General features: G+C 34.1%; 2 protein-coding genes across 5 annotated transcripts; both read right to left on the reverse strand.

The window, feature by feature from the left end:
* Positions 1-355: 355 nt before the first annotated feature.
* On the reverse strand, positions 356-4,556 carry LOC125846129 (pentatricopeptide repeat-containing protein At1g07740, mitochondrial). Of its 3 annotated transcripts, none has more exons than XM_049525576.1 (3): positions 3,129-4,556; positions 2,729-2,785; positions 356-804 (listed from the first exon to the last, which is right to left on the reverse strand). In XM_049525576.1, exons 1-3 carry the CDS (start codon positions 4,506-4,508, stop codon positions 784-786), a joined length of 1,458 nt encoding a protein of 485 aa, XP_049381533.1. In that variant the 5' UTR covers positions 4,509-4,556; the 3' UTR covers positions 356-783. The 3 variants fall into 3 exon arrangements, with proteins under 3 accessions (XP_049381533.1, XP_049381534.1, XP_049381532.1); XM_049525577.1 differs by lacking the exon at positions 356-804 and adding an exon at positions 1,945-2,463; XM_049525575.1 differs by lacking the exon at positions 356-804 and having other exon boundaries at positions 2,555-2,785.
* A 408-nt stretch (positions 4,557-4,964) lies between these two features.
* On the reverse strand, positions 4,965-10,071 carry LOC125843854 (DNA repair protein RAD51 homolog 4). 2 transcript variants are annotated; one of them, XM_049523069.1, is made up of 10 exons: positions 9,948-10,071; positions 8,869-8,948; positions 8,666-8,769; positions 8,505-8,586; positions 8,174-8,305; positions 6,898-7,008; positions 6,719-6,797; positions 6,259-6,329; positions 5,365-5,514; positions 4,965-5,162 (listed from the first exon to the last, which is right to left on the reverse strand). In XM_049523069.1, the coding sequence occupies exons 1-10, from the start codon at positions 10,033-10,035 to the stop codon at positions 5,127-5,129; spliced, it is 933 nt and encodes a 310-aa protein (XP_049379026.1). In that variant the 5' UTR covers positions 10,036-10,071; the 3' UTR covers positions 4,965-5,126. The 2 variants fall into 2 exon arrangements, with proteins under 2 accessions (XP_049379026.1, XP_049379025.1); XM_049523068.1 differs by having other exon boundaries at positions 4,972-5,162; positions 8,666-8,781.
* Between the last annotated feature and the right edge of the window lie 1,338 nt (positions 10,072-11,409).

Genomic DNA, 11,409 nt, shown 5'->3' on the forward strand with positions numbered 1-11,409 from the left:
CTATGATTGTGTTTTTTAAGCCGGTACTTCTGGTTTTAAGGGTGATATGGAAAAGTATCGCAGAAAGATAGAAATCAATTTAAATTTAGATTTATTTGAAGTTGACGTTTTATTTAAACATGTAATTTGGATTTCTTATGTTGTGCCTGATAAATATGAAAATCCCACAAGTTGTGAAAATTATCAAAATTTCTCCAATTTATATACAATCTTTACCAAATGAGCAAAACACAATTCATAAACAAGATATCGCAATATCCTAAGGCACTATATTGAAAAATCACATATCTTCATATTTCTTTTATAAGAAAATATTTATAATTACAAATTTTTAAAAAATAAGAAAAATGACTTTCTTAATGAAAGTAGAGGAAAACAAGTCGCATTATCTCCTCTCTACCCCACCCTATCCTCATAGTTTTGTCTTAGATATATACAAATCCTCTTCAGATAATACTTTTTACTTGCATGCTGAACACAAAAAAATAAGTAGGAAATCACTTGTTTTCTAGAAAATGTTTTCCTCCATACCGAACACACCCTTATACCATCCTTAAACTCCGTTGGTAGTTTTGTTGAGCATATTATTGAGGAAGTAAATCTTCTTCCTTCTTATATATATATGGTGCTACCAAGAATGAAGACTTCTCCTTGTTAAGCATTTGTCCAGAAACACTGCATCGTTTATCTCGTATATAAAAACTGTACCGTCAGCTTATAACATCACTGGTGCCTTTTCATTTGCAACATATGAAATGAAATCAGTATTCTGAGGTAATTGGCTCAACAATCTGGACAATAATTCTGCACATTTAACAAACAAAGAGGGTGAGAACTGAGAAGGAATTACCCTGTATCAGCCTTCTTGATGAGTTATAAAGTCAATCCTAAATCAATTTATGTTTGATTGAATAGCAGATATTTGATATCAATTATCATATCATGATATGTATCCATCTTTCGTCAAATTCAAAGGCTCTAAGAGTGACACAAAAACAACCAGCACACCTTGTCGTAAGCTTTAGAAATGTCTAATTTGAACCCAATGTTCTCCTCTCCCCCATATTAAACTTGAAAATATTATCTACCAACTCATGGGCCAACATAATATTTTTACTTATGGACCTAACCTTTATCAAACCTGATTGATTATGAGCGATTAATTTGTTACCAGTGAGATTAATCTGCTGTTCAGAAGTTTGAAAACTCTTTTGAAAAACACATTTCTTGAACTGATTGGCCTCAAGTCCGACATAGTAGCGTAAAGTTTTGAGCTTGGGAAGAAGAACAAGACATGTGTATGTGAGAGATAGCAATATTAACAGGCTTTATTAATCAATGTCCCCTTCAATTATATCCTAACAGACCTAATAAAACTTAATATTGAAGTCCTCAAGTCTAGTGTCAATCTCCTTCTCCTTCTATTAACTAATGAGTGAAAGAACTTGGTGCTTAGGTCTTCCTTAGTTGCCTATCTGAAGCCAGACTTTTGACTCCAAAAGGAGAATTTCAATTTCAGATGTTGTATCATCTCCGCATTCTTAAACAAAACGACCATAAAGGATTATCTTGAACCTCCTGTTGTCATGTATTCCTCACAACATTTGAAAAATCAGGTTGTTCAATCCATAGAGTGAGAAACTTGTCTTTGCCTTTTGATATGTTGTACCTCTAGGGTGAGTAACATAGGGGAATGATCAGACCGTGTTCTATTCACATGACTTACCTAAGTTTTTGGGAAGAAATTCAACTATTCATGGTTAAGTAACACTCCATCCAGCCTTTCTCATATAATGTATTTTGATGTCCTTTCACTACACCATGTGAAAGGGGAACCAGAAAACACAACATCCAACAAACATCAGTCTACCATATAATTTATGAAAGGGAAACTTGTAATCTTGTATATGCATTGTCGAAGGACACCTATTTTCTGTACCATCAGTGATTACATTAAAGTCATCGATTAAAGACTAGGGTATGTTGGAAGAAGTAGTAACATCCCTCAAGGAATCCTACAATGACATTCTCAAGTTGTGTTTTGTCTTTGTTTACACTATTAATACTAAACACGAGTTTCTCCATTAGTCCATCTAACACTGATCTTGCAGGTAACAACTTGTTCATTCTATGCTCCTTATACGAAGTGCTTGAGTGAAGATTTTCTGCAGATTGTATCCTTTTGATATGTTGTTCTCTTTGGATTCATCCTACTTTGACAGTAGTATTGGCTGCAGTGCTTGGTTCGTTTTAATCTTCCTCTTGATTTGTCATATTTGTTATAGAATGTGTTCCTTCTTTCACTATTGGACTGCCAAGAGTGTTGATTCTTTTCCCTCTAGAACAATATTACATGTAATTCTCTCTCATTCTGCACCTTAGTAGTAGTAGCCTTTCCTTTCTTGTTTATCTTCTTTTGCTTTTTGATTGATCGTTTGTGTTGTCCTCTTCTTTTCAGTTGGGCTGTAGGTTTAGTTGGAAATGTAGTTCATTATCAGAATACCTAAACACATATATATGAGAACTACATATTTGGCAGATTAAACCTCCTTCAATCTCTCAAAATTATGTTGTTCAGTTGAAATCACAAATACATAACGATCACGCAGAAGAGAGCATAAGCAGAAAAACAAAATAATGACTAAAACTGCAAGCAAAATACCGAACTGGGTAACAAACAAGTTCTTAAAAGATTATTTCAGAGGAGAAAAGCTTCTATTGAAAGTACCTTCTTTGTTCCAAGCAGAAAAACCCTTCTTGAAATTATCCTTAAATGGACTCTATGCTGCACAAACTTGGATTAGTCAGTACAATAATTACCAAATATCAGATGGTTAGATTGAAACAAAGAAAGCACCTTTTCTGTTTCAAATTATTAAACGGGAAAGCAAGATGATATCACCAAAAAAATTAACATAATACATTGAGAGATTTCATTTTCAGTGTCCACAAAACGTTTAATCAGCTATTGAGAAGCCAAATTGTTTCCATTTTAAGCATGCCCAACTCTATAAACCAAGACAAGAATCATGTCACTGTCTTATGCGGTTATCTATTTCTGAGATTTGACATAGTAATAGATCTAAATCGAATGGCTAAAGTACAAGCTCATCTAACAGCTGGCTTACACTCCTATCACTAGTGCAAGAATCCTTGACAATGACTTCCCATGAATCAAAATTGAACTTTTTCTTCCTCTTCTCCATCTCCTCCAAAACAAAGCAAGCATCTTCAACCTTCCCTTTATCAAGCAGACCAAGAATCAAACACCTTACTGTTTCCATACGTGGAAAATGCCTGCTCATCAACATTGCATTCAAAACTTTCAAACCTTCCTCAAATTCTCCCGTTTTACAAAATCCATCAACCACCATTCTGTATGTAATTGCAATAGGATAGCAGCCTGCAATTTGCATATCAACTAACATCCTATACGCCTCAGCGGTTTTACCTTCCTTACAAAAATAATTAATTAACATGTTATAGATCACAATGTCAGGCTTAACGCGCCTTTTTTTCATCTCCACAAGTAAACTGTTTGCCTCACCAATTTCACCTCGTTTCAAAAGATCAGTCATCAAAACACCATAATTGACTATTTTCAGCTTACATCCTTGGTATTCCATATCAAACATCAACTTCTTAGCCTCCTTATACCTCCCTAAAGAACATAAACCTTCCATCAGCAAAGCATAAGAAACTGCATTTGCCTTCTTTCCCTTTTTAACCATATCCTGAAACAGACTTTTAGCACCTTCAACATCCCCCTTCTTACACAAAAACCCAATTTGACAATTGTAAGTAACCACAGTTGGCTCAACCTCTCTTTCAAGCATTTCATCAAACAGCTGGCGAGCCATTTCCCAATCACCCTTCTCCAGCCACATCTTGATAATAATGTTAAACGAAACAGAATTTAACCAGATACCCATCTTCGAACAACTCCTTAACATCTCATTAGCAGATTCAGAACGCCCATTATCAACAAACACATTCAAAATTGCATTAAAAGACTGCACACTACGCGAACAATTAAACGACCCCATTTTGTGAAAAAGCTCAACAGCTTTATCAACTAACTGGGCTTTCCCATAATGTTGAATTAACCCAATAAAAAGTGTTTCTTTACATCGAATATAATGAGTTTGGAGATACCCAAGAAGGGATTCAACAGCTTCAAAATTTCGAGACTTTGCGAGCTTATAAACAAGACAAGAATAAGTTGGGTAGTCATGTTTGAACCCCATTTGTTGGTAATCATGGAAGAGTGAAATAGCTTCATCAGGATCTTGGATTTGTTTGAGATCTGCAAGGAGTGGTATTGGTTTGCGAAGAAGGTTTCTTGTGGGCTTATGAGGCTCAGGTGAAGATTTTGAAGTGTGTCTGTGAGTACGATGATGACTGTGGTATGGTTGGGATTGGAAAATTGGGATTCTGAATTGTGCAAGATTGTGAATAATGAGTGTTGAAAGAGTTATGGTAGCTGGTTTAACTCTTGAATTGATCATGGAGTTCCAAATCTACTTGAACTGATAAATTTGCTTCATTCCTTGGCTGAGCTAGTTAATGTACACTCTTCACTTCCACCTTGTTTGGATGGTTGTTACCTATTGTATTGTATTGTTAATACAACCTTTGTTTCAAATATTACTTAAATTTTATTGCATTTAAATTCATCGTTAGGAAATCATGAAAAAAAAACTCATTTTATGTAACGATTGATTTGGTATAATCAAGTCGTTACTTTAATATTTTATTCTCATTTTATCTTTATTTATTATTTAATGATTATATTTTATCTTTTATCCTACCACTCATAGTAGCTCTATCTCATACTCTACTTTTCTTATAAGTTTATCATTCAAATTATGAATATGCTTTCAACCTTATTTAGATATTATACCATAGAAATATAGCAACAATTATAATCTTTTTCAAGGAATAGGTGTCCCAAAAAGTATAACCGTGAATAAATCAATAGTTGAGAAAACTTATAACTCATTACTGCACTTGCAAACAGTTAGTTTTTTTTCTCCAACAGCAACCTTAGTTGACATTTCTCCCACGATGCAGCGGCATCAAGTTGACACTTTTGATAAAAATTTCAGGCATTATAAAGCCTGATGTCATTGTAACTCGAACTCCACTCTATCTCCAGTAGCCTGGATGAAACATTCACTATTAGATGTATTATTATTCATGACATGGTAATGGTGTTTCGTTATAGCTTTATAAAACCAAAATCGAAAATTAAGAATTGATGTCGTAGAGTCAGGTGTTATGGTTGATGATTAGTGAAATGAAGTATGATAAGGTGTTGAGAACCGAGTTGAAACAAGAGAGTTGTTCTCGTAAGAAACATACCATGTGTGGGTGTCTAAGTACTGATATGCTGCTGATATTACTAATGTGGTCTTTGGATAGCAGAAGCCTAACATGCGGGATGCTTCTCCAACTCTCTCCAAGTGCTGGCTTGGAAGTACCTCTCTCACCAGCCACCATGTGATTCGTGACCTAGCACAGAAGGGTAAATATTATAACAAGGTCTACACAGGGGCGGAGCTATAGGAAAATTACACGGTATATACAAGATCAAAATTAATTTTTATGATAGATGTTGAATCCCCTTAGCTTCTTCGTTTGTTTACTTCTTTATATTTTGAATCTCATTAGTAAAAATCACGGCTCCGTCACTGGGTTCACAAATAGGATATCAAGAAAGCCTATAGTGAAAGTAGAACTAGAATACTCCATTACTTATTGAGGAAAGTTCGGGTGGACAATATGGGATCATGTGTAATGGCAGCTCAGTGCACTAAAGCTCCTGCTATGCGTGAGGTTAGGGGAAGGGCCAGACTATAAGAGTCTATTGCATGCAACCTTATCCTATATTTCTGCAAAAGGTTGTTTTCACGGTTTGATATGGGATCTTGTGTATTAAACCTGAAATTTACTTGTTGAGTCCAAAACGAACTGTGGATCCTTTTTTTTTAAGAACCTAACTGATAGAGCTGATGGTAATTACATTACAATTTGACAAGTTCATATCTCTAGCTTATGTGCTTAATAATAATACACAGAATCACAGATCCTCTCCTTATCAGATAAAATAGCTCATGTTATGAAGATAACAGATATCAAAGTAATAGCAAAGAGAATGAAGAACACTGAAACGAAGATATTAAAGATAATAGAAAAGAGAATTAAGAACGCTGAAACAAAGAGAACATGTTAATGTTATGATACTGCCAAACATACCAAAATGGAGATATCATGTTCATGTGCCAATCGTTTTAGTAAAAATCCCGCTGAAAGCATTAAAGCATGTCCTGTTTCACAAAGAAGGAACAATCCCTTTAGTTGTTATGTCGAGTATTAGTTGTCAAGAAGGTTGTTTTATTTTGACATGTGGATACTATTTAACAGAAGAAAATTGAAGAAAGAGAACTTACACACACAAAAAAAAATAATGTGTCTTGAGAGCATACATCAACAACTAAGCCTCAAGCCAAACTATTAGGGATACTAGAAGAAAAAGAATCTAACCCAATCAGGGTTCTCGTTTACCAAGAAGCTACATTTAAAGAAATGAAAAACAAAAAACTTCCTAGAATAAATGCAAACTACAAGTTAATTCTTAAATTGCTTAAGAAAGTAAAATATAAGAAACAATCTAAAATTAATGAAATAATCAGTTCATCCTACAGTGAGAAATTACCATGCGCACAACCTCCAAGAATTGGTGCAATGAGTGATGATATTGAGTCGATGATAAGCATTCTTATGTGCTCATCTTTCTGCATATCATACCCTCATAAGTGAGTGCCCCAAGGACATGTACCTAATCTAGGAACAAGGCGATGAGAGTAGAGAAACTAGAGTTGTATTTCCAAAAACCTGAGATCTGAGATTGTTCTTTAGCTGATGAAGCACTTCAAACAGTGTAAAAATGTCAAACACTGAGAAACATACTATGTTTTTCATTACTTGTTGAAGCGACTTGTCCACCTGAGAAAGAGAAGATGGCGTTGAAAAGTTGGGTACAAAAACTTGCATGATAATCTCAGCAGCCATATTATTCATGTGGACAAATGATAACATACACAGTACATCTTCAGTGACGTACATAAAATTTGTGGCATGCATATCCTGATCAAAAACAACTTCCCGGTAGATATGCAATGCAGCATATGTAACTGAATTTGAGAAAGCATACTCTATCTGACCTACTAAGAGAAGTGAAAATCCTATTGGCAAATGAATCTACGCAAGCCAGACCTTGTGATTCACATGTCAACATAACAACAACATACCCAGTGTAGTCCCACAAAGTGTGGTCTGGGGAGGGTAGAGTGTACGCAAACCTTACCCCTACCTAAGAGGTAGAGAGACTGTTTCCGATAGACCCTTGGCTCAAGAAAACAATCCAAAGCAGTCCCAACAAGAAGTAACGGAAGTACAAGAAATAACAGGTAGTAACAAAAAAAGTAACAACAACAGCAGACAGTAACAGAACAGAACCACAACTAAACAACATGATAATCGAGGTACAAGGAACAATAGATTGTAACAACAGATAGATTGATTCACATTTCAGTAGTAGAAAAGAAGAAAATCAAATTATCGACTGCTGACTTTATTTTCTTTTGTTAATTAGCACTGCAGATATTCTTCCAAGAAGATACTTCTTGCAGCATGGTTCTCCTATTCAAATTTGTTCAAAAGGAATTATGAATCATAAAGAATAATCAGATGGATCGGTGCTAGTTATTTTGTATCAAACAACATAAAAACATGTTTTATGACAGAGCTGGAGTAGTTATTATCATGAAGAAGATCAACTACGTTGAATTACAAAAGAGGGAGAAAGGATTCGACTGGCGAACAATGTCCAAGATAGAGAATGTGCAGTTATACACAGAAAATATCTAGTAATCTTAACCAGAAGTTTCCATGCCACCCTAACTTTCATTGGATACTATTGGTATTCCAATCACATAAAGATTTGTGAAACAGCAAACTGAATTGCAGTCTATCTTCGCCGGCAATAAATAACAAAATCAGGTAAGGAAGGTCACACAATGGAAGGATCTACAAATCTGTTTCATTGGTAAATCTAGACAATGAAAACATATATAAATTAGGTTAATCAGAAGTCTAGAAAAGTTTTGACCTCATAGGCAGAAAGATCTGATGTTTGAGTGACAATTTGAGCAACACGTTTTGGAGAGAAAGAATTTCCAGAGTCCACGAAAACGATTTTGCCCCAGCTTTTTGCAACAGCTGAAGCAGCTTGTAAGCAAATCTGGACAATAATATAATCTTGAATCAGCAACAGAATTGAGAGCCAAAAGAGGCTTCAAAGATGAAACATGCTTCACAATTCAACGGTCAGAAGATTTTTCAATAGTCAGAAGATTTTTCTAACTTTAAGAAACAAACATCAGGAATCAGCACAATCTCCATGTCAAGAAATAAAACTAGAATTATCAATGCACTCTTACTTGTGTTTTACCAGAGGATGATGTGCCAACTAGCTCCGTTAGATATCCCTCTCTTAATCCACCATGAAGAAATGTATCTATGCTGATCCAGAGTGGTCTTATTCATCAGTCATTTACTGTCAAGGAAGATATAAAAGCATCGGGCGTTCAAGCATTGTTACCTTCTGCATCCAGTAGGTAAGAAGTGCTTATTCTGTAAAGCATCATCCAACAACTCCTGACCATCTACCCATGGTTGATGCTGCTTGTTAATGATAGTCAGAACCTGAGTGATTCCCTATTTTACGAGTAAAATGAATGTACAGATCATTATAGGAATACCAAAGAACAGATATATGAAAACTACATATGTGGCAGATCGAACCTCCTTCAATCTCTCAGAATTATGATGCTGTTCGGTTGAAATCACTAACACATAAAGATCATGCAGGAGAAAATCTTCAACTGCAAAAACAGAAAAACAAAAATAATATGACTACAACACATATATTGAATTTTATCCATAATCCTATGTTCCAAATTAACTTTCTTACTTTCTATTTGAGGGTATCCTAGGATTATGTCCTGCCCGTCAGGAACACTTTTCCACCGCAATTCTTAACACTTTTAGTTCTTTTATTTAAAAGATGCTTTAGAACCCAATTTTATTCTAAACAACATCAAAAAATTTAATAAGACAACTTTATCTCCACTTCTGGATCCATAGTAAAACTTTAACTTTTACCTTAATAGTCGTATCCAAACCAACTGGGACACTAAATTTTGAAAGAATGGAGTACAATTCAATTGTTAGCGCTAGCATTATTTCAAAAGATTCAGTAAACAGTCTATTTTGGGATCAAATTCTTTTAAAAAGCTTATACAGGAAAATGGAGTTGGGTGGGAGGTGTCGAATCAACCTTAAATTCCCAACAACAACAACCAAACTCCGAGACATTTTTGTTATTTTCTTGACAACCAAGAAATTCTCGAGGGCCGGTTGGTGCACAGTTCGAAACCTGGTGGATAATTGATTCACTCATCTACCCTTCTCCATTTAATTACTAGGCTTTTATCTGTGATAGGGTTCAAACCCGTGACATGCACCAAATTTGTCATCTCTTCTCACACAATCAAACCAAAATATAGATCAACAAAGAGAGAGGATAACCCAGAATATACTTATGATACATGTTCACCATATCAAAAGCATAAAATTTCGATCTAAAATGAGCTTCCCTCTATATGAAAGTACTATCACTTCTCAGGTAAAGTTGAAACTGGTGTAGCAGCTGCATAAGTTAACAAAATCAGTTGTTTATCTCTTAGGGTTAAGTGACATAAAAGTTGTAGTCTACAGGAAAATTTTCCCAAAATAATATCAGTATTGGAATGAAAGATAACATGGTAGAACAAATGGAGAAATTGTTGTTGGTATAAATAAGAGCATAGAGAAAAGGAAACCTGAAATAATGTTGTGAGAAGCACAGAAATTGCGGAAATCGGAGTCAATTAAAGGGTAATCACACTCCAAACACCTCAATGCCGCCATCACTTTTTCCAATTTCTCAGGTCCCAGTTTTTCTGGCGGGTTATTCTAAACAAGATGGAGGGAAAATGTGCATAGGAAAAATATTTAAGTATTCGTGAAGAATTAAGGTATGTTAATTCGAAAAATTTTATTATGGTAGAGGCCCAACCAACCAAAGTTGTGTGAGGCTCCACCCATTTTTTGACATGTGAATCGTGGGGCCCAAGCTTGATGTTAAGGCTGAAAAAATGAAACCAAAAGGAGAGAGAATGTAAAGTTTGAGTGAGAATTGCAAGACAATTGTGGAATTCATGTCAACTTCAATTAAATAAATTAAAATATTATATTGAAAGTGGAAAAGTGTACAATAAAAAAAGGTAAGGAACAAAATAAAAAGTCCTATTATTAGCTGATTAATATATTTCAATTTTTTTCCCTTTAATATATATATATATATATATATATATTATCTTGTTTTATCGAGAGAACACATATTCACATGCCATATTTAATTTCACAAGGAAGACATGTGTTGAGGATGAAGAACATGCACAATCAATATGACATGTCATTTTCAAGGATTAATATTTTTAAAAATCTCTGTGAAAAAAACTAAAAAATATTTTCTTCCGTACTAAACTACTTGGTTAGTGGGAGAATTTGAATTTTGGGATAGCTTGGTTTGATTGATAGATATTAAAAATTCACCTAACTAGAACTTCACGAGTGAATGCAAAAAAGTAGAATTTTTGACCAAAGCAAGCTATTATAAAAATCAATTTACTAAAATAATACATTTTTTAAAATTTTTACAAAACTAGTATAAACGTTGTTTACAGTAACGTTTTAGGTTATATTTTATTCAAAAAAATTGAATAACAAAAAGACAAAAATCTGACAGAGTAAACAGACATAAAACGTTATTGTCAGTAACGTTTTATAATTCGTTACTCTGAGGCACGTTTTACAGCTAAAACGTGACTCACAGTAACGTTTTTCTGGAATGACTGAAAATTAAAAAAACAATCTTGTACATACCTCATTCAACTTTATTAAATTTTCCACTATTAAAATGAATATATATATTTTACACATATATAAATTTCTCTTTTCTTCTATTTTCATACATAGATAATCCTTTTGCAAGAAAAATAAGTTGTGAGGAGGCATTACTACAATATCAATTAATCCCTTTGTCTCTTCTATTATGATGTAGCCATTATATTTTTTTTAATAGTTGGTTTGCTTACTTATTACATCAATTTTAATTCAATAACTTCTTTATTGATAGTCTAATATTTAATAATGATAAGAAACCGATTGGTCTAATATTTAGAAGGGATGCTATCTTAGGCTTGAATTAAGAAGATCTCTCATATGATTTATTTACAAATT

Source organism: Solanum stenotomum, chromosome 11 (genome assembly GCF_019186545.1).
Source record: "Solanum stenotomum isolate F172 chromosome 11, ASM1918654v1, whole genome shotgun sequence".
NCBI classification, from domain to species: domain Eukaryota; kingdom Viridiplantae; phylum Streptophyta; class Magnoliopsida; order Solanales; family Solanaceae; genus Solanum; species Solanum stenotomum.

Coding starts and splice junctions, on each gene's coding strand:
- LOC125846129 (XM_049525575.1), bottom strand. CDS start 4,508: ATGATCAATTCAAGAGTTAAACCAGCTACCATAACTCTTTCAACACTC. Junction 2,786..3,128: donor CTTGCACTAGTGATAGGAGT/GTAAGCCAGCTG, acceptor AAGTTTGTGCAG/CATAGAGTCCATTTAAGGAT.
- LOC125843854 (XM_049523068.1), bottom strand. CDS start 10,035: ATGGCGGCATTGAGGTGTTTGGAGTGTGATTACCCTTTAATTGACTCC. Junction 6,330..6,718: donor TCTTGGAGGTTGTGCGCATG/GTAATTTCTCAC, acceptor TTTGTGAAACAG/GACATGCTTTAATGCTTTCA. Junction 5,515..6,258: donor AACATGATATCTCCATTTTG/GTATGTTTGGCA, acceptor CTTCTGTGCTAG/GTCACGAATCACATGGTGGC.